General features: G+C 52.1%; 8 protein-coding genes across 10 annotated transcripts; 4 read left to right on the top strand and 4 right to left on the bottom strand.

Annotated features, from left to right (window-relative positions):
• The first annotated feature begins 3128 nt into the window (after positions 1 to 3128).
• On the top strand, positions 3129 to 9449 carry PV05_00741. Of its 2 annotated transcripts, XM_013465660.1 has the most exons (4): positions 3129 to 3793; positions 3853 to 4284; positions 4340 to 4463; positions 4511 to 9449. In XM_013465660.1, the coding sequence occupies exons 2-4, from the start codon at positions 3879 to 3881 to the stop codon at positions 9036 to 9038; spliced, it is 5058 nt and encodes a 1685-aa protein (XP_013321114.1). In that variant the 5' UTR covers positions 3129 to 3793; positions 3853 to 3878; the 3' UTR covers positions 9039 to 9449. The 2 variants fall into 2 exon arrangements, with proteins under 2 accessions (XP_013321114.1, XP_013321115.1); XM_013465661.1 differs by having other exon boundaries at positions 3129 to 4284.
• PV05_00740 (uncharacterized protein) lies at positions 9421 to 11358 on the bottom strand. Its single transcript, XM_013465659.1, has 2 exons — positions 10893 to 11358; positions 9421 to 10810 (listed from the first exon to the last, which is right to left on the bottom strand). The coding sequence occupies exon 2, from the start codon at positions 10003 to 10005 to the stop codon at positions 9655 to 9657; it is 351 nt and encodes a 116-aa protein (XP_013321113.1). The 5' UTR covers positions 10006 to 10810; positions 10893 to 11358; the 3' UTR covers positions 9421 to 9654.
• A 70-nt stretch (positions 11359 to 11428) lies between these two features.
• PV05_00739 (uncharacterized protein) lies at positions 11429 to 13248 on the bottom strand. The gene is made up of 2 exons (XM_013465658.1): positions 12391 to 13248; positions 11429 to 12340 (listed from the first exon to the last, which is right to left on the bottom strand). The coding sequence occupies exons 1-2, from the start codon at positions 13011 to 13013 to the stop codon at positions 11833 to 11835; spliced, it is 1131 nt and encodes a 376-aa protein (XP_013321112.1). The 5' UTR covers positions 13014 to 13248; the 3' UTR covers positions 11429 to 11832.
• A 111-nt stretch (positions 13249 to 13359) lies between these two features.
• PV05_00738 (uncharacterized protein) lies at positions 13360 to 15483 on the top strand. Its single transcript, XM_013465657.1, has one exon. It carries the CDS (start codon positions 13501 to 13503, stop codon positions 15037 to 15039), a length of 1539 nt encoding a protein of 512 aa, XP_013321111.1. The 5' UTR covers positions 13360 to 13500; the 3' UTR covers positions 15040 to 15483.
• A 2-nt stretch (positions 15484 to 15485) lies between these two features.
• On the bottom strand, positions 15486 to 16907 carry PV05_00737. Of its 2 annotated transcripts, XM_013465655.1 has the most exons (4): positions 16852 to 16907; positions 16665 to 16781; positions 16230 to 16558; positions 15486 to 16169 (listed from the first exon to the last, which is right to left on the bottom strand). In XM_013465655.1, the coding sequence occupies exons 2-4, from the start codon at positions 16687 to 16689 to the stop codon at positions 15900 to 15902; spliced, it is 624 nt and encodes a 207-aa protein (XP_013321109.1). In that variant the 5' UTR covers positions 16690 to 16781; positions 16852 to 16907; the 3' UTR covers positions 15486 to 15899. The 2 variants fall into 2 exon arrangements, with proteins under 2 accessions (XP_013321109.1, XP_013321110.1); XM_013465656.1 differs by having other exon boundaries at positions 16665 to 16907.
• An 89-nt stretch (positions 16908 to 16996) lies between these two features.
• PV05_00736 (uncharacterized protein) lies at positions 16997 to 18295 on the top strand. Its single transcript, XM_013465654.1, has 2 exons — positions 16997 to 17411; positions 17464 to 18295. Exons 1-2 carry the CDS (start codon positions 17364 to 17366, stop codon positions 18091 to 18093), a joined length of 678 nt encoding a protein of 225 aa, XP_013321108.1. The 5' UTR covers positions 16997 to 17363; the 3' UTR covers positions 18094 to 18295.
• Positions 18296 to 18448: 153 nt separating this feature from the next.
• On the top strand, positions 18449 to 21092 carry PV05_00735 (uncharacterized protein). The gene is made up of 6 exons (XM_013465653.1): positions 18449 to 18954; positions 19005 to 19034; positions 20053 to 20217; positions 20268 to 20338; positions 20390 to 20660; positions 20715 to 21092. Exons 1-6 carry the CDS (start codon positions 18739 to 18741, stop codon positions 20715 to 20717), a joined length of 756 nt encoding a protein of 251 aa, XP_013321107.1. The 5' UTR covers positions 18449 to 18738; the 3' UTR covers positions 20718 to 21092.
• Positions 21093 to 21186: 94 nt separating this feature from the next.
• Positions 21187 to 25361, bottom strand: PV05_00734 (uncharacterized protein). The gene has a single exon (XM_013465652.1). The coding sequence runs from the start codon at positions 24879 to 24881 to the stop codon at positions 21525 to 21527; it is 3357 nt and encodes a 1118-aa protein (XP_013321106.1). The 5' UTR covers positions 24882 to 25361; the 3' UTR covers positions 21187 to 21524.
• Between the last annotated feature and the right edge of the window lie 384 nt (positions 25362 to 25745).

Here is a 25745-nt window from a genome sequence, read left to right as displayed (position 1 = left end):
CATGCCGGGTGAGAGTGCTTAGTCTGTGAACAAGATCTTTATGCAGTGGCGGCGAGCCGGTCTCCAGAAAACATGGCATCGTCAGACAGGGAGCATATAACTCCAGCTTCAAGATTGGGAGTCTGCTAACGGTGAATCACTGGAGTTATAGTCATGGTACTAACGGCCTTCCGTGTGTCAACGACTTGCGCTATAACGTTATATACGAAGGATTCCGGATAGGCAACGAGTACCACGTCAAGGACGTCCATGTGAAGCCGACGAACTCCTGCCATCAGACAGTGCCACCCCTTCTCGAAACCGGCTCGGCGGGAGGGTCCTATGCATGACGGCAGCGATTTGAGTCTTCGACCAGTCCGAGGAACTGCAACCATTGCGGCGACATGCTCCGGTGAGAACCGACGTAGAGATGCCTAGCTTGCCAACAGCAAAGTGCTTGTCGCAGATGGTAGGCCCGACGTGAGCAGAGAATGCAGGTTCGAGTATATTCCAAGACGAGGATAACTTGGGTTGGAAGCAGAAATCCGATAGCTGGAATTATTCGCACGGCATCAAGCTTCTGTTGGAACAAGCCTTGTAGCACGAGAATCAACCTGGCAACATGCAGGTCAACTCTGGACATTAGGCCAAATTTCATCAACATGGACCAAGATCACTGGCATTATAGGTCGGCCCGCAGGGTCTACCCATCTATGGCAGCGGCCACTCTCCAGTACTCTTCCTGCAATCTTGGTGACTGTCAGTAATGCTGAAGGATGAGTAGGCTTAGAGCTAGGACTTTGCTCACACAATTCTTGCGTCTCTTGATGGAGGGACCTCGAGGTACCATATTTGGAAACATATCAAAGGCTCTCGATGACGTCGAAATATACTCCTGCGGAATTCGAACTGCGAGTGCGATTTCAAATCGTTGACCGCTAGATCGGTCTGCCTATTCGGCGCCGCTTGGGCAGGACAAAGTTGGCAGGATCTTTGACGGGTGTAACATACAGCTGGCCGTTGCCATAAGATGGCCTACTGCCGGGGGTGTTGATGTTTGTTGCGCAAATCTGCGCAAGGGCAGATGCCCATGCTGCCTTTAGGGCCTCCCATTTGGCGTACCTACTGGCGCGTTTGTGCACGCGGAAGGCTGGGAACGATGCTGCGGAACGGCTCGGTCGAAGATGGCTTGGTGTCACAACGCCATGCAGGAGACATGGACCGGGATAGGAAGGGTGAAATTTCCTTGCTGAAACTTACACGGAAATGCCTAGGATACATCTGAAGAATCTTCTGTGATTGAGACGTTTGCGTACCTTGAATTCCTGCGCAGGGACGAAGTGTTCCATGTTGTGTCATCTTCTGGGTAGCAGGAAGATTCGACGAGCTTCTTGTGTCTGTGCTACCCTTGCATAACTTCTCGAGCTTTCTTCAACGCCGAGATCGACGTTGTCTCGCAAGCATGTGCCAAAAACGGGCAAGGAAGTACGGCGCTTGATGAACCCCAAATAGTGTTTGGACGTCCGTGGTGATATCAATGACGCCACAGTTGGTCCGATTGTTGCATCGAACGTTGGTGAAAATCCAAAGGACTTTCGTCTGGAAAAGACGAAAATACGAGGGTGTGTGTGGTAGGATTTCCTTGAGTCGGTTGCCGATTGGCCTCTTGAGGTCTATTTTCTAGCGCGGGCGCGTAGATGCAGGAAGCCTTTGTCGGTCACCGCCAACGTCCAGGATAGCTTCACTCTTCTGGAACTTTATTTTCCGAGCCAAAGCCTTACCTAGCTTAGGCCTCATTAGACCAAGGTGATGAGGTGATAGCTGCTCCAGAGCGGACGGAGTTCGACAGCGACGAGTGCGTTTCGATGGTTTGGAGGTGTGATGATTGCGAACGATGTACTGACGACAACCTGACTGCAAGAAAAGCACAACTGCCAACCACGCAGAGAAGGTCTGTGCTGCCACGTTTCTCCACATCTTCACTGGCTCGCCCCGAGGCTGGATGCGCGACGCCCAGTTTACATCACAGATCGACATAAATTCTCCGTATTTTCCAAGACATCAGAGCGCTGCTTGTCGAATGCCCTCGTGGTCTTAGAGCAGAGAATCAACAAGTATCGTGGTCTGAGGTGACTCTCGTCTTCGCTAATGATCGCTTGGACCAGGAGATCGACTAGCGTCAAGGTCGTTGTTGTAAGTTGGCGTGGCTGTTTCGGGCACCACTGCACGTCACGTTCCCGTCTGCGAAATCGATGAAGAAAGCATGCTGTCTTCCTGAAGAAATCGCCCTTGGCCGCGGACGATACTTCTTCAGCAGCGACCTATAGCCTTGTTCCAAATATTTCAGCGTACCAGGATTTGTTGCATACGGCCAACGACCGGCCTGAAGAATGCACCCTGGCCTAAAAGTAGGACATTATGCACTCTGGAGGGGCCTGGGACTAGTTGCGTTAGTTAGGTAGCGATCAACCGCAAGTGGAGCGGCAAGGCGCCACAAACTGAACAGCACTTTCGAAGGTATCTAAGGCGGTTGAGATACGCGCGATGAGGGAGAGAAAGAGAGTTACCTTTGGAGTCTAAACCGTCGACAAGGGTTCGAGACCATCAGAGGCAGTCTAGGACAACGAGAATGGTGTAATGTGTATCTTGTGCTGTGTATCACTTCAGGCACCTTGTCAGTTGGGTGGCATGCTGTTGTCGACCTTACGAGAGATGCTTACGAGTACCATAAGCAAGCAGACGAGAGACAGTCGACGTAGCGATATATAATTCTTCCAATGCTCTCACCTGTATAGCCGCTGGCCCTTCTCGCGCTGGGAAATTCGATCGAGAGTGTAGTGAGGCAGCGGTTGATGGCCTTGGGTAGCTCTGGGCAGGCGATTGGACTCATCCTGGAATGGAAACGCTCTTGCCCAGGGTCCTACTGACACCATGCAAGCCTCGTTTCCCCCTCTAACGGCAGAGCGACGAAGTTAGGCCTAGGTGACCAGGGTAGGGCCAGCGAGGCTTGAGTGTGCTGTGCGAGGTGATTGGGAGCGGGGAGGAAGCAAGGTGTGTGACAGTTGAAGATTGACAGCCAATCGTCAGCACGTAAGCGCCGAGCAGCATCGTGCCTGTCCATCTTCAACCAACTGCACACTTCCTCCCGCCTCCACGCACATCGACCATTCCTCCATCAGATCAACTTGCATTCGGGCTAGAAATCCATCGTTATGATTCGATCCGAGCGACCAATATCTGCTCCCTCACCTACTGGGGGCTGCGGGGCCGCAATCAAGTGCTCGCAGTCCACTAGGGCTTCGCAGCCATGTTTCCATCATGTCGTTGGTACCTCGACAGCTTCTCGAATTGATTGCTGCTAATGCCACGCATCGTTTCTTTGCTGCGCCTCTCTCCCAGATCAGGTGGACCGGAAGAGCCTCTGGCTGTACTCCGTAAAGTCTGCGCATTCACAGAGATTTGGTTTCAGATGTTCATTTCGAACACGAGATATCGTCCCTCAGCATCTGTTCTCCGAGCCCAGTACATGCAATCGCCGCCATATATCGCTTTTCTCCTGATCTAATCACGGTATCCGCTGATCGCTGGCCCCTGTCCTATCAGGGTCACTGCACGACGAGCCTGTCCGCGGCTACATTGGCGCCTTTGGAGTTATTGAATGACGGCCGCTTGCACAAAAAGAACACATTCTGCTGCTATCCATCGGTGGTCGCACGGCGGAGGACCAGTCAAGATCGCAATATCCGACCGTCTGGGTATTTTGGTGTTCCTTGCTTGGGACCATGTCATACGAGGAAGAGGCATAGCGAAAGAGGTACACCTATGGACATCGACTTGTTCCGCACAATTTATACAGCGCTGATACCCGGACAGTCGCATAACAACCATCCTCACCGGCTATGTCTGCAAGCGTAGGCATTTCACGGCAACGATCGGTGTCGAACAAGACGAAAGGAGCCGCAGTTCCCTCAAGTTCGAAAGTGAGACCTACTCTCGATGAAGGGTCATTCGAGCCATGTGCTTCAACCGCATCTCTTTTCCTGTTCACCCAAGGTTCGGTCGTGCTGTGTCTACACCACGACACCCTAGCCATTGAAAGACGTTTCGAAAAGCATTCAAAGGACATCCAATTCATCTCTGCTGACAATGTCAGCGAGACCGGAGCTGGCAGGTTGGTCGTCACTTACGATGTGGGACAGACTGCCATAGTATGGGACCTCTTTACAGGCGAGCAATACTCTCGATTCGTGTCATACGAACCCTTAACGGTTGCCCATTGGATGAGGAACGGCAATATTGCATTCGGTGAGCTTGTTTGGGAGTTTACCACGATGCGCTTTCTGATGCTCACGTTCTGCAGGTAATGTCAAAGGCGAAGTGATATTGTTCGAACCTGCGACTAGTGATCACATCTCGGCCCGTACCATCTTCGATCCCATCACGGCAATAGCTCCGTCAGCAGACTGCAAGACATATGCCATTGGGTAGGCTCCCCGGTGCTACGATGTCCATGGTTGCTAATAGCTGTTAGGTACAACAATGGTTCCATTCTATTGGCAGCTCTACAGCCAACTTTCACAATGATTCACACGTTGACTACATCTCGCGGTCCTTCGCCGATTACTACTCTCACGTGGCATGCTTCATCTTCGAAACAAAAATCTGACATGCTCGCTACCCAGACAGCAGATGGAGACCTCCGAGTATGGAGTGTCTCTAAGCCGCCAACCACCGAACCTCCACGAGTCATTCGTGTCCTGAAGCGCTCCGACATGTACATTCCTGGTCGGAACTGGATCTCCTGGTCTAAGAACGGCCGTATTGTTCAATACTCCGAGGGCAAAACCTGGGCCTGGGACGTCCGCACTAAGCACGTAACCTACGATCCCATTCCAACCATAGACGGAGTCAAGGCCATTGCTTGCCATGGTCCAACGGGTACACTCTTCACGCTTGGTCCAGACTATACAGTACAGCAATACGACCTCGAAAGAGCTCAGATGGTGGCAAACGTACGACATATGCCCACCACTATTCCGCCGACTCCCCCAGAAGATAGGCGAGGGCCCTTGTGGACGACATCAGAGAGTGAAGAAGAGCCCGCTTCTCCTCTTGTCCGTGCCCGACGAGAGCTACGTGCCTCTGACGCAGCCAGACAGGAGCGTAACAACATACCAAGCCCCGAATCTACGATAAGCTCTCAAAAGTCTGGTGTGAAGCCGAATATCAACGAGATCATCTCTCCGGCCGGTAGAACCGACTACACGACGACGTCGTTCGACACCGGTGTCCAATCACAATCAACACTTAATCAGATCGCAGCTCAAGCATACCAGCCGCAATCTCCCGTTGCTGCTAGGTCGAACAAAAAGGGTTCCCGTTTGAAGCAAGAAGTCCTCATGAGCCCTGAAGAACGACCACTAGTGGATCTCTTCCCCTTCACCAGAGCCCGCCTGCACGACGTTCCATATCGACCGCCAAGGTCAGCCGAAGACAGTCACTTGACGTCCGGCGACCTACGAAGACAGATGCTGAGTGTCGTGTTTGGGTGGGACGAAGACATACATGACCTCATTCGTGATGAGCTGAGTCGACATCCAAGCGAGAGCCAGAATGCCATCTTTCTAGCTAGATGGCTGGATGAGGATCCTGATTATCTTGCGGAGATCATGGGCTCGACGGGTATCGTTTCAAAACTTGACTGGATGTTACTGGCTTTGGGCACAATATCCAACCAAGTCAGCGCAAAGAAGATAACTCAAGTCTTCATCGAAAAGATGCTGAGCCAAGGAGACATCCATGCCGCGGCTACGCTCATGCTCGCTCTTGGTGACAGAAGTGATGCCATTGAGGTATATGTCTCCAGGAACCAGTACATGGAGGCTGTTCTGTTGACCAGCCTGGTTTACCCGGAAGACTGGCAAAGACAATCATACCTTGTCCGCCGGTGGGGTGAGCATGTGGTAGAGAACTCTCAGCAATCGCTTGCTATCCGCTGCTTCTCGTGTACCGGTGTCGAGCCGTCCGATCCTTGGACTTCCCCTAAGGCTCAAATCCTGGCACAAATACCGGCACCAATACCGGCAGAGGTTGTCGCTGAACCCATGCCTGCGGCTCAAGCATCTCAAGTGCAGACCTTGGAACCAATGGAGTATCCAGCAATATTTCAGAGGACCTTGGAGAGGCGTCGCACGCTCGATGCTCCGACTCCAGTCGCAATGCCTCCACCACATATTATGTCCTCCATGCCTACTCCACCCACTCCTTACAGGACAGCTGCTGCTCAGGGGACAAGGATCACTCCGCAGACGTCAGCCCTGAAGCTTGTCACCTCGTTCGGAGCGCAACCCAACAACCAATTCAAGTTCCCAGGTCTCAAGCCTGATGACCGCACCCCAACTGTCGGTGCGGCTGTCACTCCTATTGCTGAATCAGCGATAGACAGGTCTGCCCTGTCACCTGGAGGCCTAGGGTCCTATCGTTTGAACAATATACGCAGCATCAACAGCGCTCTTTCTGCGAAAACTCCAACTCCTGGTAGTTTTCAGCCGAGCAGACTAGCATCTATAGGTGAGACGCCTGTTGATGTTGAGGCGCCTCAATTCCCACCTCAACGGTCTGTGTCGGTCCCTGCAGAACTCACGGCAAACAATGGCAGCGAAGATCGTCAGGCTGCGTCGTCTACAAACGACCAACACCTGAAAGGTAAACAGTCGCTAAGCGTACTCACCTCAGCACGTTACGAGCCTCTGGCCACACCAGTCAAGGAGACACCTCAAACTGCCGTTGGTCCACAAACCGTCATGAGATTTCCAGCTTCGAGTTCCCGGCTCCACAGCACCGATGATCTCGAATCTGCTGCGTTGCGTTCAAGGACCGATTCAAAGAGTCGAAAGCCGGAAGGTCTCTCTATTCAAACCATGCCTGTTCAGCAAGTGAAACCAACTCCGGAGTACCTGCCCCCAACTAGTTATCAGGACCCGATCAGTCGGCCTGCAACGACCGGGACATATTCCAATACCCAGTTTGACACGACGGCAGATCTAACAAGCCCACCAACGACAGGACAAAGCTATAGAGATCAGACAAAGAGTCCCGTCGTCACTGGTAAAAGCACCGATCAATTCATCAGCAGCCTCGATCAAGCGCATTACTTTGAAAAGCATGCGCGAGCACGTGGGTACAGTAGTGCTAGCAAGCAATCAAAGGATGATCAGTCAGAGAGACGAAGGGGAAGAACCAGCAACGTGGACGACGGGGGCGAAAGAGAGACTCGACGTACTATACCAGCTGCTAAGCGTTCGCCCTCCTCACCGGTACCCATGTCCCCAGAGGATCTACGGATGTACAGCACCAGCGTGGAAAGCTTCGACTCGATGTATGGCTCCAACATGTCTGGTTTTGACCGGGTAGGGACACCTGGCAGCATGTCAAAGCTCAGCCGACGTGGCTCTCAATCTACCGCAAAGGGCACAAAGCAACACCACAGATCTCGATCGAAAACGCACAGGAACAGAAGCAAAGGGGCCAGTCGTGTCCCCAGCAGGCAGCCTAGTCCAGATCCCACCCTTTTCTCTCCAAGAGGTCGAAGTTCGTCGCGGAGAGAAAATCTTGGACATCGATCTCCGTCGTCACCAAGACCTATGGTTCCCTCGGAAGAAGACCTCCAGAGCCGCTTTGATAAAGATTCTTCCCTACGGCTTGTATCAAGAGATAGGCACCGACTACACCGAAGTACTAGCCGTCAACCCAAAGACGATAACAGCGCCAAACGGGACCCTTCACCTGACCGTCGGCGCCAAAGACCTAGATCTCGAAGTCGCCAAGCGGAAGAGGCGTCGCTGAGCAGGAAAACCAGTCGCAGCGAGAAACACCGACGCCGTCGTCGGCCCAGCGACTCTGTTTACGAGCAGAGTGCCCATCCCGACGATCCTGAAGACACCTTTCCAGCGCTCCGTGCCCCTTTGGGCGATCCCAGACCCGCCAGTCAGCCACAGGTCTCGGATGATCGAGGCAGAAAAGAGTCCGCAGCCGAGCAGCTAGAAGCTCGAAGACAATCACTCACCCGCCGGCCGACTGTGCCTCCCATTCCGCTTCCTTCCCACATCAATTCCCACACGAAATCAGCTTCGACAGGCAACGTGCCGCCACTGTTACGTGCCTACACTGACGACGGACCTATCATGAGTGCCAGAACACCTGCGCGTGGCATAGAGAAAGACACCACGAGTGTGGTCGACTTCAACAAAGAGCGTCCGAATACTCCAAGAGCAATGCAAGTCATCGAGAAGTTCCCCAAAGACGAAATTCCTGCCCCTCCCACCGGCGCAGAAGTCCTGTCAAGCGACGTCTACCGACCCTCAACTCGTGGCGAGGATGTAAGCACAGCCGGCTCCGCACGGGCTCCTGTACCGTTGGAGTTCCTTGTCCAAATCCCCAAACATCCTGCATACGACCATCGCATCGCAGGTAGTCGATCGAGCAGTAAAGGAGCGGAAGGGCGAGCATCGTCCCGAAGCCGCGGCACATCCCGGGATCGTATACGTACCTCCCCAAGGGAGCAACAACTCCCGACCATGCCTTCCCCTCCGACAGAGTCATCGGCATCTGCCTATATAGGCTCACCGCCGCAGCAACACCCGCCTGTCTTGCCGGAGTTGCAACATCTTATGGCGCCACCACCGCCTCCTCCACCTCCGCCCCCACCGAAGCCCATGGCCATGGGCCTGGCTAGTCCGGGTTTTGATGCAGCGAATGTACCACTTCCAATGTCCGCGATTCCTACGTCCTTCTCGGAGGCGCAACTATCCGCGGCGTTGCCTTCGGCCGGGGGTCATCGGCGCGGACGGTCAGGGAATGACAGCAGTGGTGGCGGTGGTGCGAATGGATCAGGTGCTCTGTTGGGCAAATTCAGGAACTTTGCGGGCCGGGTGAGAAGTCCGTCGAGGGGCCGAAAGGGTGAGGATAATCAGATGATGAGCCCGAGGATGAATAAAGGCGATTACGTTGCGCCCTATGAGAGCATTCCAAGCGCTATAACAGGGAGTGTTAACTCATAGCCCACAGCACGGTAGATGCTTGCGGCTCTTCAAGAAAGGGGTGCAATAGCTCCGCCATGCTGCGAAACTCGTATGAACAGACAGGGAAGGAGGAGGACAGGAGAGAGAAATGAGTATGACAACGCCATTCATTGCAACTGTTATTGTCGGATTGGATTGAATGTTCAATGTTACAGGACATGGAAGGAATCAGGGAACCTACAAAAGCGCAAAGAGGGGGTCAAGAATGGCTCCGAACCATGCTCGCGAGAGCTGCTTGTCACAGCGTGTATGCTTTTCAATTCTTGACGGTCCTTCTGTGAGCACTATAGGTAGTCCTTTGGTATGATGGAAGGGAACCGATGGTAGTAATGGGAATGAGGATTGGGAATGAGAATGAATGGTCATCAAATGGCCTATGACTACGGTTATGACTTCCATACAGTATCCGTTTCTCGTTGTCCAGGGCTTTCTTTGGCTTGTCCGGTGCCCTACCCATAGCCCGTGAACGTTTGGCCCGTTTCACCAATTCAATTGAGGGTTGATACTGGGGGTAAGCTAGGTTAGTCGAGTAAGGCCCGACTGGCTTATTGTGATGAGACGGACCCAGCAGCTTCCCATAGAGATACAGTAAGTACTAAATATACCCGAACGCGCCCTTGTCACAAGGGAATCTTGCGCCGAAGGAGAGGATAGATAGGGTATCGGCCTGTGTGGCAGGGAGGAATAGTGAGGCGGTGACAGGATTTGAGATAACAAGTCGCCAGGTCTGTGCTACAGGATCGAGACATCCCATTAAATTCGTGATTCTACGGGCTGGTCTGCCTTTAGCGATCGAGGGCTGCCGATCTAGATCTTTTTTCCGGTCTTGAATGTTCTGGCTCAGATCAATATTGATGTACTCCGTATGCTGGAACATTTTTGATGATGTTTTGGTGTAGCCACTCGGCCATTCCGCGGGCCAGATGTAGTGCCCTTGCTTTGTCATGGATATGACTGTGCTCTGTTAAAGTATGTGTGTAGCTTCTTGTATATCGTCATGCTTGAGAAGTGCCTGGCGTGGTTCGCCTTCAAGGGGGGCGGCGGCCTTTGTGGTGGACTGTGTCGACGATGGAGGCTTGGGGGCCGGCATGGGGATGCTAGAGAGTGTAGGGTTCAAGCAGCTCGAAGACGAGCTCTTAATACCACAGGCGCCCCCTCGAGTCTGTGAAGCTTGCTGGCTGATAACTGTTGGGACAGTTCCTGAGCTCTGTCCGTGGATGTGCGTCGCGCCTTTTCATCATCTGAGCCCTTGTAGTTTCTTTTTCTGCTGGCACATCCCAATATTCTTCCTGCGTATGATGCAGTGCTGCGAGAATTATTTCAAAGTACTTTGGAGAGTCAGTGGAGCCTGCAATCTCAAGCATCGTAAAATCGTGTCGTGGTCGTGATAGTGTCGTGTCGCGTTCGTCGGGTCAGGCATACTGTTTCTCGGTTCCGCTCTCGTTCGCCATGAAATGCAATTGGTAGAACTGCTTATTTTTGTGTCGGATGCCATAAGTGCAAATATGGCGCTCTCTTCGTTCTGGAGAGTGGGCTGCGTGTGGTATGTTCAGACTCCACCGCCACTCCTTCCGACGGCTACACTGAGATCTTTCCTGTTGAGGCGCTGATTTTCTTGGATCCAGTTCCGCCGGCCTTCCTCCTCGAGCAATCGTGTTTGTTCTTTCGAATTGGCCTCGAGCCGCTTAAGCCAGGCGTAGCTGGCGAGTGGGACGAGGAAGATGGATACGAGGAAGAATTTCTTGCCGCGGCTGTCGTAACAATTTTATTAGTTTGGCTGGTTCGTAGAGAGAGGCGCCAGTTGAGGCAAAGAATGCAAGGCTTCAACATTACCTGAGAGATGGTGGCGGACGATATCCGGGTATTGAGCTTTGGGGTTGAGACATTCTGGTGGTGGAGGTGGAGGATGGAGGACTGACTGCGATGCCAGATAGCTTCAGACAGGTTTGGTTGTACAGCTCTTTCGATAGGTAAAATCAGCTTCGCCACATGTAGCTTGCTTCAAAACAAGGTGACACCGGCCGATAGGACGTTGCTTGGGCAGGCGGTCTAGGTCTAGTTAAATGGGTCGTTGTTTCTTCTGCTGCTCAAGCACAGGCAAGTTAGAGGAAAGGCATCATTGTCAGTGGCGTGGCCTTCTTTTATGGACTCGGAAAGAAAGTTTGTTTGCCAGAGAGAGAAAGGCTACAACAAGCACGGCAGGCTAGACATGAGCGGACGAGTCTGTGATCCGGGTCAAAGCCTAGGACCTAAAAAATATAAGGCGATTGGTGACGAGGGAAGCCTGGGCGGATGATGGTCTACTGTGTAAGGCAAACACTGGCGAGAAAGGTAACTAGCAGAAGTGGAGAGGGACGAATTTTGCGGGGAAATGGATGATTGAATAGTCAAGGATGGGCACTCGTATTGTAGCTCGTATTGGCCCGAGGCATACGAAGTATATCATCAGAAGGACCATTTCATTTCTGTTGCATGGATGGATGAGTGATATATACTGGGGTTCGGTTGGCTAGACATAGCACATGAACCATCAACGGCCCCAGTGTCCCATGAGAACAACAGCAGATCCTTCGTCCGTAACATAGTCATCGATATGCTCTCAAAAAAGAAGCCATTCACCCGCGGCTGTGATGCATAGCCGGCGCCCGGACCTGCAAAGACCATCTGCGAGGCTAGAATTCCTCCATTGAACCGGCCCTCGCTGGGGCCATGTCGCTAAAAAGGCGCTGAAGCAATATCAGATGGGTTGTCGCAAAACAAACGTATGCCAGAATCATTCTTGCCCTCCACTACTTCCGCCGCTGCCATCTCCAGTGTCATCGTCCCCTTCTTGCCCGTCATCTGCGTTGCTATTTGTGTCTTCCTGGGGATCAGAGACGGGCTCACCGTTAGCTCTGGCTAATCGTTCCTCTTCTTTCTGCTGCCGGATCCTCTCAGTTTCTTTGCGCATAGCATCAAGGTTGAAAGACTCTTGTTCGTTGCCGCCGTCGTCGTCCTCGCTGTCATCACTGTCTTCATCTTCCGAATCCTTCCAGTGGCCACTCTCGAACATTGCTCTGCCAGTAGCTTCCTTGGCCAGCCGGGCCTGGTCTTCGGCAGCTTTCTTATCAAGTCGCTCTTTCTTCCATTTGGCGAACGTTTCGGGCGTCACGGGTGTCAATGTCCCCGTCAATTTATGTCGTTCAGACTCTAGGAAATCTTCAAGTGTCAGTGTCTTTAGTGGAGACTTGTCCATCAACTCCTTTTCTGCTCGCCGCTGCTCCTTGGTCTTCAGCACAAATCTATGGTATGTCAGTAAAACTCAGATAGCAGAAGGTGGACGTCTTCATACCCAGGTGGCAGACTGTGTCTGTACATGCATTTATCACCTCCATTGGGACAGGTCCAGAACCAGCCGTATTTCCCATCCTCGACAGCTTGAATAAAATATTTGCAGACTTTGTCTGTCGTTGTTCTGGGATTGCCGTGCTTCGATTTCACGACATTGCGTAGTTTTTCTTCATCCCAGTCATCCATCGTATCCTTTTCCTTGTCCTCTTTTTCTTCCTCTCGAGTATCTTGGTAGAGATCTCTTTTGGCCACCTTCTTCCCTACATCGAGGTCATGGCTGAATTTACACTTCTTTCCTTTGTCGCAGTGGCCTTGCTTGAAGAATTGACACAGCACGGTCTTGGGATCGACGCCGAAGGGCACTTTCTGGACCTGGACTGGCTTGAAAAGTTCTGCAGCTTCTGCTCTGGCGGCTTCGGCAGCTTCCTTTTCCTTCTTTCTCGCCTCTTTCTCTGCTTCTTTTCGTTTCTCTTCGGGAGATTTGTTTGATTTGGCTTGTGCCTGCAGCTGAGCTATTTGTTTCTTCACAGCGCCACCCTTTTTATTTTTCATACCAAAAGTCTTGTCATCGACGGTCGCCTTGGTCTTCTTGGGCTGGTCAGCCCCTTTGCCTTTGGGTGGCATGTTGATTGGATAGAGACGAAATGCGCAAAAAGCCTGCTGTGCGTGTGTGAAATGAGGCGTTCAAGGCTGTATGTGCCGGTCGAAAGTAAATTGTGCCGAATTTGGCGGATGGTCTAGCGGAGGAAGGTGAAATCAAGATTATTGTAGACGAGACGTAGAAGGGAGGCAAGGATGAAAGACGATTCCGGGCGAATAACGAGTGTTGAGAAAAGTGTGAACGAGTCTGGCATTGAATCTTTTGATGGCGGGTGAGTCTTTGAGTGCGAGTCGGAATTTCGTGGGGAACATCGCCGACGTCACTTTGAGGCAGCATGAGACCACCAACTTATTATTGCTCTTCGTTGACCAAATCTTCCTTGCATACACAGCTCTTGCACCGCTGCTTGCAACATCTATTGCTAGAGCTGAGCCAGCTTCATACTATGGCTCGACAGCTCTGCTGTACAAGACCAGAGATATAGCCCACACGATCATTTTTCCCTCCACCATGGCATCCTCCGGATCTCCCTCGTCCGGTCTACCGCCCTCAATGGGTCCCGGTGCTCGACCTACGCAGCCAGGTCAGTCTCCTGGAATGGGGCTTGCCGAGATCATGCAGATTCGGAGCAAGTACTCTGTCACCGTCGAGCCAGAAACCCTCGAATTAGGCTACGAGCTTAATGGCAATCCGCGCAGCTACCGACTCGCATTCGAATCCATGCCTCTGGGAGGTCTCTCAAGATGGTGGCTCTTTGGTGGACCTCGGAGAGCCCAAGTAGCAGGAATACAAATCATTGATTTCATCCGCGGCAGTGAAAACTTAGCTGACAGACCCGTCACCCAGAGTGAAGCTGAGGCACTTGCATACTACGCGACGAAAAGAACCAGGTACTCCTTGTACGGCAATTTGGCCGGCTGTTTGGTCGGAGGAACCATAGCATGGAGAACTCGCGACAAGATGAAGTTCCCCTTTCGTGCTGCACAACCCATGGAGAAATACCAGAACTTCCCCAGCAAACATCTGCCAATGCTCAAAGGAAAGTTGGCAGAAAGGATGTGGCAAATCACGCGGACCAACGTCTGGGCTGCCCTGACATTGCTCGTCATCGCCCCACTCTTCTCTACTGCGGGCAATACGACTGCTATATATGGGATGTATAAGGATGATCGGACGAGAGACCTCATGATGAATATGAAAGGCAGTCTAGACCGCATAGGTGCAAACCGGCATAGGACTCCTGAACAAAGGCGCACAGAAACAGGGTCTCAGGGCCAGACTCAGACTCAGCCTCAGGGCCAGGCGGGCGGTCAATATGGCGCGCAAGATTCGCAAGCATACTACAGAGATTCTGAACGGACCGACTATTCTAGTGGTAACGACTTCAGCGGGGATAGCGCCTTTACAGACGGTCGGGCGGACACTGGAGTAATAAGCGACTCCTCCATGCAGTCCCGCGAATTGAGACAGGCGTCTTCTGGCTATGGAGGCTCCCCTCCACCAACATCAAGAAACCAGTCCTCGTACTGTCAATCCCGAGACGATTCATTCTACGGCTCGAGCTCGGGCTCCAACAGCAATTCCGGATCCTTCTTCGACGACGATGACGCCTCCCCTACCGCAGGCAATGGCCCCGACATGCCGCCATCCCAATCCTACCCCCGCCCTGGCTCATGGGCCCGCATCCGGAGCGAGAACCAGGCCTCCCCGAACTACAGCTCTGCTATCCCAGCCAGGGGCCAGCGGCCGCTGAGTGAACGCTTTCAAACCCCTGTCCAATCCTCTTGGGACAACGCCAGCCCCGTGTCCAACCCCTCCCGCGAACAGAGCACGACCAATCAAGGCGACTCCTTTAGTTTCAGCAACACCGACGCAGACAGACAACTCGCCCGAGAACAGGCACAGAAAGAATTCGACACGATGCTGGACAAGGAGCGGCGGGCGAGTGGGAGCGACGAGTACGATCGTGGGATGAGGGCCGTGGAGAGGGGAGAGGAAAGTGCCGCAAATTCAGGCATGGGGGCCTGGGAGAGAAGGAGGAGCGGGTAAATTTCATTACCTGCAAGCCATGGCTTATTCCGATGACCTCTGCGTCGAAACTGTGGCGAAGGATCAAGGACCTGGGCAAATGTCATCGTGTGCTGTATGCGTCGGGCACATGTCAGCACGGAGCCATCATGAGCGCATGTCTACAGCTGCATTTCAGGCCTGCCTTATCAGCCCTACCACCCGCGAATCAGGATTGGAAGTTATGTAAGCGATCTTGACGAGGAACATTATTTCGTACTGATGCGTCTCACTGCCGCTGCATGAGTCAGCGAGTTTCACCGCATGGTCAGGCACCATTTCTGCCCTACAAGCCGTAGGGTGGACGGTGAAGAAGTGCCCTTGTTTGGTGGAGAAATTTTCGGGCCACCGCGTTCGGCCTACAGGCCGGAAATCAAATGGGGAGATTCACCTCAATTGTAGCAATGACAAAATCCAAAACTAAAAGCGTTAGTCTTATTGAGTGTGCGAAGTAATTCTGTGGGGATTCTATTGTATCTGCCTGGAATATCAAATCTGGGGGGAATTACTCTCCTTCTCCCGCCGGAAACACCAAGAACCCCTTGCGTTGGACCAAGGTGACCTTTGAGAAAGAAAGGAGCTTCACAGTGTGAAACGGGTAGATTCGCTCTTCGCTATGTAGTCGGCAGGCGCCATTCCTGGAATCTTGTTTCCTGATCGCGAGTTGACATAACCGGCAAGAGTCGCTGCTCACACCTGGAGCTTAGGGTAACAGCGAGGGCAGAAGTGTTCCCTTATCGAGTATTGTCTTTTCCATGCGCTGAGGATCCGCCAAGCTCCTGTCTCTTTCAGTGCTCGCATCGTTCGGCGCTCGAGCTCAGGACTTTTCGACGGGGAGCACTTTAAGCGGCCTCCTTGCCCTTGCCTTTAGCATCCCCCTCCTCCTCTTTGTCTTCCTCCAGATCAGGCATCTCATCATCGTCTTCTCCTTCTTCATCGTCGCCGCCCTCTTCGCCCGCACCAAGGCCTTCCATGCCTGGCATATCACCACCGCCGCCTCCGAGTTTGGAGAAGTCGATGCCACCGAAGCCGCCATCCTCACCGAGGCCGCCACCGAATTGGTTCATGTAATCGTCCTCGGGCGCTTCGTTTTGCTCATCTTCGTCAACCCACTAGGAGAACTGTTAGTGCTTGATTACACCGACTGTCAAATGTCCGCCGTTGTAACATACCTTGTCAAAGTCTGTTCGCAGGTAGTGGACTTTGGCGGGATCCTTCAACAATCGTGGCCAGTATTCCTCCTTGAGATCTTTCTTTCTCAGGATCATTTGGATGTTCGCCGGGGTGTGATGCGTCTTTGAGTTTTCGACATCGATCTCAGCGTAGAATTCCATCTCCAAGTGATAAGTGGTCTTCTTGGTGTCTGAAGCTCCAGTGAAGGTCAAGGAGGTAGGCTTGAGATCAAGCTTGAGTGATTTGGGGGGAACATCGGGAACGCCAATAGTCAGGTAGATGTAGTTCTTTTCGGGATCGCTTGAGGAGGAGCGCTGAGCCCATAGGACTAAAGGACACAATGTTAGCCACTAAAATTCCTGAGTCGGACAAGCAATTTAATTGAGCTTGATCCGACGGAGACTCGAGAAAGTCTGAAAGAGAAGAAGCCTTACCTTCAGGAGTGACTTGAGAAGACATGTTTGATCTGTGGGAAGTGGGTGGGTTGCCTGTGTCTATCGAGAGTTGCGTGGGTGAGGGAAGCGGGAGCAAGGTTGAGCGAGAAGGCACAACTGGAAGGTGCAAATCAGTACGATGATGAGAAAGATTGAGATAGCTCTTGGTTGCTTGTTGTTTGCTCACCGAATTATGTGTGGGAGGTTGCAGGTTTAGTAGTGAGTGAAAGACGAGGCTGTTCGAATTGCGACGAATGACGAAGAAACATGGCCCAAAAGATGCTATGCCTATCCAGTGGCCTACACCAGCCTATCCCGCAACTCATTATTGGCACCTCTGCACGAGCGATGCTCTTTTGTGGCCCCCGCTATCCTTCATCATCCTACTGCCTTTCAGCCTTCAGCCGGCGCTTTCAGCTACTCCAATTATCGCCCTGGCCATTTGCCTGGGTGGAAACAGATCTGCGTCCATCAGCCCTACCATCAACGTAGCGACATTACTCTGCCATCTTCTTGGAGATCGATGTTATCATCTGCATCCTGTAGAACCTATACCCTACGTATTGAAGACGCCCTTACCGTGGAAGACATCACCCACACGCTGGCCCGGTGTCGTCATGGGTAAATAGTCAACACCGAGGGGTCTACAGACAAGACATACTCAAAAGCCTCGATTCCGACCATCCCACGCTCCTCACCATGCAGTCTTTCAAAGCCGTCTTCTTCAAACCAGATCCTCAAGAACAGGTACTTCTTTGATTCCAACGAAGACCTCAAAGGCAAACTGACGAGTCCGTAGAAGAGAAAATGCGATGGCATTATCCGCAAGAACCTTCGCGGCTTGGATCGAGACATCACGAACCTCAAAGTCACCGAGCAAAAGACCAGAAGTTTAATATTACAGTCGTCGAGAAGAGCGCAGAAGAACCCATCGCAGGCTAAACAAGGCGCCGCCGAAGCTCGGATCTTTGCTCGAGAGTTGATCAAGGTGCGGAAACAGGCGGCCAGATTACATACGAGCAAAGCACAGCTACAGAGCGTGCAGATGCAAGTCAATGAAGCATTCTCGGTACGCAAGATTGAGGGCAGTTTAAAAGCCAGCACAAGCATTATGAAGAACGTGAACACACTGGTCCGGCTGCCGGAGTTGACAGGCACCATGCAAGAACTCAGCCAAGAACTCATGAAGGCAGGCATAATCGAAGAGATGGTGGGCGATGCACTGCCAAATGATGAGCTGCTGGAAGGAGAAGACGAAGAAGCAGAGACAGAAGTCGACAAGGTTCTCGGCGAAGTATTGAAGGGCAAACTCGCTGGTCCGGAACAGCAAATACCTCAAGTACCGGTGGAAGAAGAGGTCGAGGAAGAAGAAGACCGAGAAGCGGAATTAGAACAAATGCGAGGAAGGCTAGAAGCTTTGAAGAGCTGAGGCCATCCAGAATGGTTGCTTTGAGCGCATATCGGGCGCATACCAGGCCGAAAGCGTGTCTCCCTGGCCATTTACTACGAGACATGAATGGCGTTGGGGAGAGTCGACGAATCCTATATGGTTGAATGATTGTTGAGATCTGTCAATCACTCATTGATTTGTAAGAGTGAATCTATACTCCCTGTCACTATCCGTATGTCTGGAGCATCTCGGTGCAGCCTTGTGAGCCTTGTCTTGCTTGCTGGTAAATAGCGGCGGATGTCATGGGCCTAAAACGGAATAGCGCACAACTGAGGAGGCTGGGCAGCTGGTGCCTTCTGTCTTCGACTGTCCCCCTTGTGCCGCCGCATGCTGCGCCTTCACCTTGCGAGATACTGTTTTCATCTGCGATTGCTCCTTCAGCATCGTCTTCAATTCTTCTTTTTCATTTCTATCAATCGGTCAATACCTTCTCCACGTACTCGTCATCTCGACCCCCATTGATCTATCTTAAATTCGTCGACTTTCGCAATTCGAAACTTCAATCTGCGACTCTCCCTTGATCCTCCTTGACTTCCGCAACCTCTTCTCATACGCGCAACCTTCTCAGCAGACCTTACTTCCACCTTTGCAAACCCCATCTTTGAACCTCTCTACACGTTCAAGATGTCTGGCCGGCTAGATCAACCTCTCGATTCCATCATCGAAAGCCAGAAGAAGGCGAAGCGTGAAGCTCGTCGTCGCAAGGTCGGAAAGCCAACCGGTGCAACTGCTCCTGTTGGTGGCGTCAAGAAGTCAACAAGACCAGTCAAGAACGCAATCAAACCTACTGCAGGCGCCTCACCTCATACAAAGTCAAGCAAGATTGTCGTCAGTGGACTGGTAAGTCTTACGACCACCCCGTGCTTCTGAATCCTAGCTAACTTTTCCAGCCATTCGACGTCAACGAAGCCCAGATCAAGGTATGTTGATAAAGAGGCTTTCGACCTTGGATTTCCATCGCCACTCCGTCGTCATCTGTTATACTCCCGCTCCTTTCGGATCGTCTCGGGGGAAATTACAAGAAGATGAGGTTGAAGTCAATAAGGGAGAGGCGAAGATGCGACATCGGAGAGATCATACCCAAGACCTATAATGCCACGCTGAAATGCTGGCTTTATCCAAGGCAGGGCGAAATCCCTCAGCAGTCTGCCCGCAATTCACAATCGTGATGCGTTGCGCTTTCGGTTGTATATTGCCTACGATCTTGCGACGTCTCATAGCCGGCTAGCCACCGTGCCGTGATCGACCGCAGATCTGCCTTGAGGATGTTCGATAAGCTGAAAAGCTACCGATATCCTCTCATCCATTGTTCGTATGGAGCATCAGCGAGTTTGCATGACGTCTACATCAATCGCACAGCAGCACAGCCCAAAGAGTCGGACTTCGTCAACCATCACCTCGAGATATGCACATCGACCTCCACCAACGTCATGAGTCAGCGCGCATATATCCCTTGAACTGCTAGTATGTTCGCGCCCACAAGCCAGGACTGCTGGGAATTCAATCATGTTCGCTACGACGATGACGTGCCTGACTGGCGCGCATTTGCGCGCTGCGTTATTACAACATACCATGGACATTCTTCTTACCGATGGCGACTTACTGCACAACCCCTTCCAGGACACGCTTCTCTATTCCCTCCTTTCGACACTCGGATCTTGGATGCTGCACACTTCCAATGAACAGAGTCGGAATTAATAACGACCACACGCCAGAAGACTCTAGCGCCTCTGCAACTGCGCGTATCCCGACCCCTTCCAATGTTAACATGCTGCTGCTCGCTATGCTATTGCACTCGCTGATGCTCCGACGAGGATTTGTATCTGGACTATGTTCGATCGGAAAACATCTCTTGCCTACTTCACCGGAGACCAGTGCTGCGAGACTGCTATTGCTATTTATCTTTCAACATCTTACTGATCACTCTGGCACGCATAGGAATACTTCAACAAATCTGTTGGCAAAGTCAAGAAGGTCTCACTGCAGTACAACCAGAATGGTCAGAGCCGTGGTATCGCCGACATCATTTTCTCTTCGTCGGACGCTGCGGCCAAAGCAGCAAAAGATCTCAATGGAATGCTTGTTGATAAGCGACCCATGAAGGCAAGAACGACCTCATCCGTCTTACCTGGATTAGCCCTGACCTCAACCAGATCGAAGTGGTGATGGATGCCAGCAGCGTTCCTGGACCAACAGCAGCCAAATCTCTCGCGGATCGTGTCGCGTACGCAAATCCAAAGTCCTCGCGCCGGTCAGAACCACTGACACAGACCAGCGCCAACCCGAAAGCACAACCAAAATCTGCCACCGCCGTCAAGAAGGACACCAAAGATGGAGCCAAAGGAAGAGCTGGCAAACCAGGCAGAAAACGTGCTCGCACTGCTCGACCCAAGGCAAAGACGGCCGAAGAACTCGACGCCGAAATGACCGACTACTGGGGAGGTAACAATCCATCTGCAGTCGGTGCTCCCGCCGAGGCTGTCGCCACCAATGGTACTACTGCTCCCGCAGTCACTACCGGGGACGATGCCATGGACGAGATCTCTGTGAGCGACGTCGAATTCATCTGCTAATCGTGTTTGGACTGACACCCGTATCAGTGAACACTGGACAACTCCCATGATCGAGGAGTGAGACATACCCGGGATATCAATACTCGGTAACATCCAACCAATCGACTTCCACTCTTTCTTTTTTCACCCACACACTGTACGGAGTAAGACGTTCCCGGTCACCCTTAACTGTGCACTGCCCAATGCGAAATTTCATTCTCAGCCTGTGTTGGTAGTTATGGGTCGAGGCGGGAAAACGGAGTTGGGATATGGAGAGGAATGCTAGATTGAAAAGGGCTGAATGCAGTGCTGCTGTTGGTGGCAGCAAGGACAGGGATGGTGATAGGGATCCAAGCTAATTAGTTTTATCAATCAGCCAGCTTACATGCACTGGGATATCAAACAATGCGAATTATTGAAACTCCATCATGTTGTTACTGTCCTTGGTGAAGAAGCTGTCATTCTCAGACTGTCTGCGGCGAACGACTTTAAGCGAGTCTCGATCTTTATCTTTTGTTTTCTCAGATTGTAGTATTATTGCTACCATCAGTCCCTTTGCTACGGCGTCTAGGCTTTGTGTGTTGTTTTGAGGCAACTTGTAGCACTCGTCCTTCGTTTTATCGTATCTCATTTTGTATGTATGTGGACTTCGTCTCGTCATTCACTCATTCTTTCTCCCCTTTTTTGCTGTTGCGTTCAAGCATTCGAGGGGAAAATTCGCATCCCAATGTGGTGCCTCGTTATACTCACACAATTTTCATGAATGTAAATACCACCCACCTCTTCGCCGTGACGCCCTGCCGATAGTTGACCGGTTTCCGAGCAGAGATACGAGGAGAAGCCAGGTCAGGTTGGTGGTCAAAGCCACTCGAAGCCATCATCATCCTCGTCGTGTTCGTGTTCGTCGACCTCGTCGTCCTCGTCGTCCTCCTCTCCTTTGGACGGACGAGCTTTCGCATCCTTCTCCTCGCCATTTTCCGTACTGTTGTCTTGTCTTGGACTTGAACTTCCATGACTCTCTTCTTCCATCATGCCTGGTAAAGATACAGAAGCAGAAGCACTGATCCAAGCTTCGGTTGCGCGACCGTCACTTGCGCCAAGGAAACTGCGCAGACTCTCCGAAACACGCTGCTGATCAACGTCGCCGTTGATCGTACTTGCATCGTCCGAGTCCTCGGCCTCCAGATCTAGATCCAGATCTTCATCCACACCATCCATGCCGTCGTGGCTATGCACACCGCAGCTCACCACACTTCCGGCGTCATCATCAAGAATCACCGTCTCCGCGTCAGCAGACTCTCCGACACTGATACTTGCGAGACTCTTGACCGTCTCAGTCCCGTCCGTGGCAAGCTTGCTCGCCTTGCCCACCGTGCTAATGGCCTGGCTCTCGATGTCTTCGAATGCGCTACCACCATCAGAATCCTCTTCCTCATAACCCTTGCGAATCTTGCCCGGGCGGAACGAGGTCGCTGGATCAGCAATGTCAAAGGGCCGGTCGTCGAACACGCCGCCCGTCCCATCGTCGTTGCCGTCCGGACACCAGAGCGGCAAATACCGGAACTCATTCGCGTTCAGGCACAGGATTGTATCGAACAAATTCGTCGGCAGGGACAGAGCATTGTGGAACAAGTGTGCCGGATATAGGAAGTTGCTGGATATGTTGGAGATTTGTTGGTGGATTTCGCTGAGCAATTTGAATGCCTTGATGCGCTCGTAGTAGGGCCGTTCCTGATTGACTGGGGTAGTTCGGCCTTGGTTGTACCATGCTGTAGTACCGAAGGTCAACTCTCCGCGGACAGTTGAGATAGGTGCAGACGGTTCTGGGTCATGGATGCATGGTTTACGCTGTCGTTGTGGTTGTTGCTCACCCGCTCTGTTTGTATTGCCATCCTCGAGCAATCCCTTCTGGTTGTTCGGTTTTGGAGTGGCAAGGGGACTGTCTGCTGGTTTTCCTGCACTAGTCGACGGTTCGCCTGTCTCCTCCTGGAAATCGGAGTTCAATGGACTTGAGTCGAGAGGATCTGCGATGACAGCCCCTAGCAAATGTGTCGTCGAGGCTGCGGGGCTGGTCTTAATTTGCACTTTTGGAGAGCCGAGACGATTATGCATAAAGTCCTTCACATGGGTCAGAATGCCTCTTGCTGGACTCTCTCTGGCTTCTTGCTTTGGTCGAAAGGCGAGATCGGCATGATTATCCGCAGTAAAGGCGTTGCCATTGCCCGGTTGAGGAAGCCATTCCTTGGGCAGCCAAGTCGAATCATCACCAAGTCTCTGCTTCGAAGGAACACTTACACCAGTCGAGTAAGCAGAAGTTTGAGTAGTCTCATCAGGCTCCAAAGTTTTGCGCCGCTTCGAAGGTGAGCCATCTTCCGCGTTTGATCCTGATTCGGTACAGCCGTGCTTGGGACTTTCAATTGTCAAATCTCCCAGTGATAGACCTTCGGCAGGGGTCGGCTTCTTTTGTTCAGATCCCGCCTGTCCAAAGCCGCATACCCGATCGAAGTCCTCTTTCCCCTTGCCACTGACAACATCGCGTCTAAACAAGAATCGGTTCACGGCATGGATTTGGTTGTAGAAAGTCGGGCGATTCAGGATGCTCGTTGGGTATTCTGATTCATCCATACCGAGAACCGCCAGCCCTTCTTTGAACCCAGAGCCACCGATCAGACCAGATTTACATTCATCAGCAACGTTTTGGAACCCAATCTCGTAATCAGCCTGTGCTAAAGTAAGCCAGAAGGTCTTCGTAAACAACCTGACAGGTAGTTTGAGGCCGTCATAAACGTCCACATAGGTCTGATTCGGCTCCAGCTCGGTGAAAAGGCCCTGAGCTTGGCAGAGAACATAGCCAATGACTGTTCTGGCATAGTCCTTGACGATGTGCTTGGCTGCTTTCAGATGCTCTGCTTCTGTGGGATTGTAAGGTAGGATTGCATCGAGGGCTGCATATTCCTCGCTCTTTCGAAGCCAAGACAGATCTTGACACAGAAGGCGAACTTCATCGCGGATTCGTCCGACCAAGGATGAGGCAGCTGCACCGATGCGATTTAAGTCGTCATCGTCGAGTGCTTCAAACTCGCGGCCATGAAGGCTTCGCTTGAAGTTGGAAGGAAAGCTACCTGGCTGTTGTTGGCTCGAGGCATAGAGGAGAGCTCGTTCGCCCACAAGAATCGAAAACGAATCTCGAACCAGGTCAGGAGACTTGATGCCCATGCCAATCCGGTAGGCCACCTCCGGGTTGTTCTGGATGAAATTGATATTGGTGTCGTTGTAAATCCAAGCAGTGATCCAGCCAGAAATACGCTCATGCTCGGCACAACCAAACTCTTGAGCAACGGCAAAGAATGTCCACAACTTCGGCGCTGAGTCGAGCTTGGGATCATTACCACAAATGGCATGGAGTAGCCTCTCGATGGCAGAGCAATGACGAAGTTGAGAGTAATGCTGGCCGATTGGTGCAGGAGGCTCCTTGAATTCTGGCACTTGTTCTTTCTCCATCGCGACTTTCCCGGAACGACCTTGAGAATCGTCGTCCTGAGAGGTGGCTTGAGCATCGGGCACCGAAGAAGTGGTCGAAGTAGGCTCCAAGCCAAATAGCTCATGACGCCTCTCACGAGCATCATGGCCACAGACGCTAAGGATGGGTAGGTCATACTTGTGCCTAGATTGATGCCAGGTCAGGACGCCGTTCGTGCAGCTCAGTTTGGTGATCGCCTCCACCGCTTCTTCGCCTTCCGTCGGTAGACGCAAGTTGATGTAGTATTTGAATCTCCCATTATGGCGGATTTCGGCCATGTTGAGGACTCCAAGTCGTCTTAGGCTTTTCTCGCTTCGAATGGACCGTGGACCGAGGAGATCATCGGCGGTAAACCTGGAAGTTTGGGGCATTCGCTTGAGATGAGAGGACTGAACGACATGAATCTGGTCAAAGTGCTTGCAGATACTGCTGTATTGCCAATTGCTTAAGCCAGGCTCTTTGGCAGGGGGTGGGCCGATGTAGATGGCAGTATCACCATCCGGGTCATCCAGGGGCGTGAACTCGTTGTTGAGGTTTAGTAGCAGATCTGTAGGTGGGAAGCGAGAACTGTCTACAATGCGTGACGGACAGCTGGATTTTTTGGCTTGGTCAACCAGAGACAATCTGATGGCTTTTTCCATGTCTCCTTCTTCGGTGTCGCCTCGTTGTCCGCCCGCCCCATCGTGGTTGGACATGACTGTGATATTGGAACACCGCCCTGCTGGAAATTCGTTGGGGAAGAGTTGGGTTATGGGCACTTTGTTGGGTGTAAAGCCACGCCAGGGTCTCTTCCGGCTGTTGCTGGAGGGCTGTGTGACTTAGATCAACATGTGTTACTCAGACTGAGCTGAGGTTGAAGTGATAAGTGGTCAGTGTGGCTGGAGGAAGAATTTACTACGCAAAAGCAAGGTCGTTTGTCCTGATCTGACGTCGGTCTGTGATTCGTTTCGTCCGAGGAGCCGTTGAAACGTATAGTGTAGATGAAGCTGTGGGAGCAGGAAGTATTCTCAAGGATGACTGACCATGAGAAGCATGAAAAGCGTGGGATGAAGGATAAGTAAAGGGAAAAGGCATCAAGGAGAAAGACGAAGGGCAGACAGATCAATCATGGAAGATAAGGCAAAGGCAGGCTGTAGATATGTTGAAAGGGCGAGGTGTTGTCTGCTGTGTCTGCCTGATTTGTTACAGTCACTACAATGTAGGTCACATCCACCGCGGTTTGGCTTTGGTAAAGCGATTGGATCCCAGGCTGGTCTGGCGGGGAAATGAAATGCTGAAGGATGCGCAGGTGATTCGTGACTCTGCTTGAATTCCCATGTCTTCAGCCGTCGCTTTGCGCTTTGCTGCTGCGGCCCATTGGCACAGCCTAGTAGCCAGTCACAATTGATATAGTCACACGCATTCTGGTAGGGTGTAGGCTGTGGACTGTAGGCTGCCTGGCAACATATTGGACGACGTGTTATTGATGCACTTACCCAGCCTCGAGGCTCAGTCATGGTGGTCTTTTTGACACTACAGTCTTTGATAGCAGTCAGAAGGGCGACAATCTGCAGCATTTC

This window comes from Exophiala xenobiotica (assembly GCF_000835505.1).
Source record: "Exophiala xenobiotica strain CBS 118157 unplaced genomic scaffold supercont1.1, whole genome shotgun sequence".
NCBI classification, from domain to species: domain Eukaryota; kingdom Fungi; phylum Ascomycota; class Eurotiomycetes; order Chaetothyriales; family Herpotrichiellaceae; genus Exophiala; species Exophiala xenobiotica.
Note: the sequence above shows the minus strand (reverse complement) of the source record. Positions and strands in the feature narration are given on the sequence as shown.

What these genes read in the sequence shown, in the direction of transcription:
- PV05_00741 (XM_013465660.1), top strand. Translation starts at nt 3,879, where the DNA reads ATGTCTGCAAGCGTAGGCATTTCACGGCAACGATCGGTGTCGAACAAG. An exon ending in GAACGGCAATATTGCATTCG is followed by an intron (nt 4,285 to 4,339) that starts GTGAGCTTGTTT and finishes CACGTTCTGCAG; the next exon opens with GTAATGTCAAAGGCGAAGTG. An exon ending in TGCAAGACATATGCCATTGG is followed by an intron (nt 4,464 to 4,510) that starts GTAGGCTCCCCG and finishes AATAGCTGTTAG; the next exon opens with GTACAACAATGGTTCCATTC.
- PV05_00740 (XM_013465659.1), bottom strand. Translation starts at nt 10,005, where the DNA reads ATGACAAAGCAAGGGCACTACATCTGGCCCGCGGAATGGCCGAGTGGC.
- PV05_00739 (XM_013465658.1), bottom strand. Translation starts at nt 13,013, where the DNA reads ATGCCACCCAAAGGCAAAGGGGCTGACCAGCCCAAGAAGACCAAGGCG. An exon ending in AGACACAGTCTGCCACCTGG is followed by an intron (nt 12,341 to 12,390) that starts GTATGAAGACGT and finishes GACATACCATAG; the next exon opens with ATTTGTGCTGAAGACCAAGG.
- PV05_00738 (XM_013465657.1), top strand. Translation starts at nt 13,501, where the DNA reads ATGGCATCCTCCGGATCTCCCTCGTCCGGTCTACCGCCCTCAATGGGT.
- PV05_00737 (XM_013465656.1), bottom strand. Translation starts at nt 16,689, where the DNA reads ATGTCTTCTCAAGTCACTCCTGAAG. An exon ending in TTCTCAAGTCACTCCTGAAG is followed by an intron (nt 16,559 to 16,664) that starts GTAAGGCTTCTT and finishes TGTGTCCTTTAG; the next exon opens with TCCTATGGGCTCAGCGCTCC. An exon ending in TGCGAACAGACTTTGACAAG is followed by an intron (nt 16,170 to 16,229) that starts GTATGTTACAAC and finishes CAGTTCTCCTAG; the next exon opens with TGGGTTGACGAAGATGAGCA.
- PV05_00736 (XM_013465654.1), top strand. Translation starts at nt 17,364, where the DNA reads ATGCAGTCTTTCAAAGCCGTCTTCTTCAAACCAGATCCTCAAGAACAG. An exon ending in AACCAGATCCTCAAGAACAG is followed by an intron (nt 17,412 to 17,463) that starts GTACTTCTTTGA and finishes ACGAGTCCGTAG; the next exon opens with AAGAGAAAATGCGATGGCAT.
- PV05_00735 (XM_013465653.1), top strand. Translation starts at nt 18,739, where the DNA reads ATGTCTGGCCGGCTAGATCAACCTCTCGATTCCATCATCGAAAGCCAG. An exon ending in AGATTGTCGTCAGTGGACTG is followed by an intron (nt 18,955 to 19,004) that starts GTAAGTCTTACG and finishes TAACTTTTCCAG; the next exon opens with CCATTCGACGTCAACGAAGC. An exon ending in TCAACGAAGCCCAGATCAAG is followed by an intron (nt 19,035 to 20,052) that starts GTATGTTGATAA and finishes TGGCACGCATAG; the next exon opens with GAATACTTCAACAAATCTGT.
- PV05_00734 (XM_013465652.1), bottom strand. Translation starts at nt 24,881, where the DNA reads ATGTCCAACCACGATGGGGCGGGCGGACAACGAGGCGACACCGAAGAA.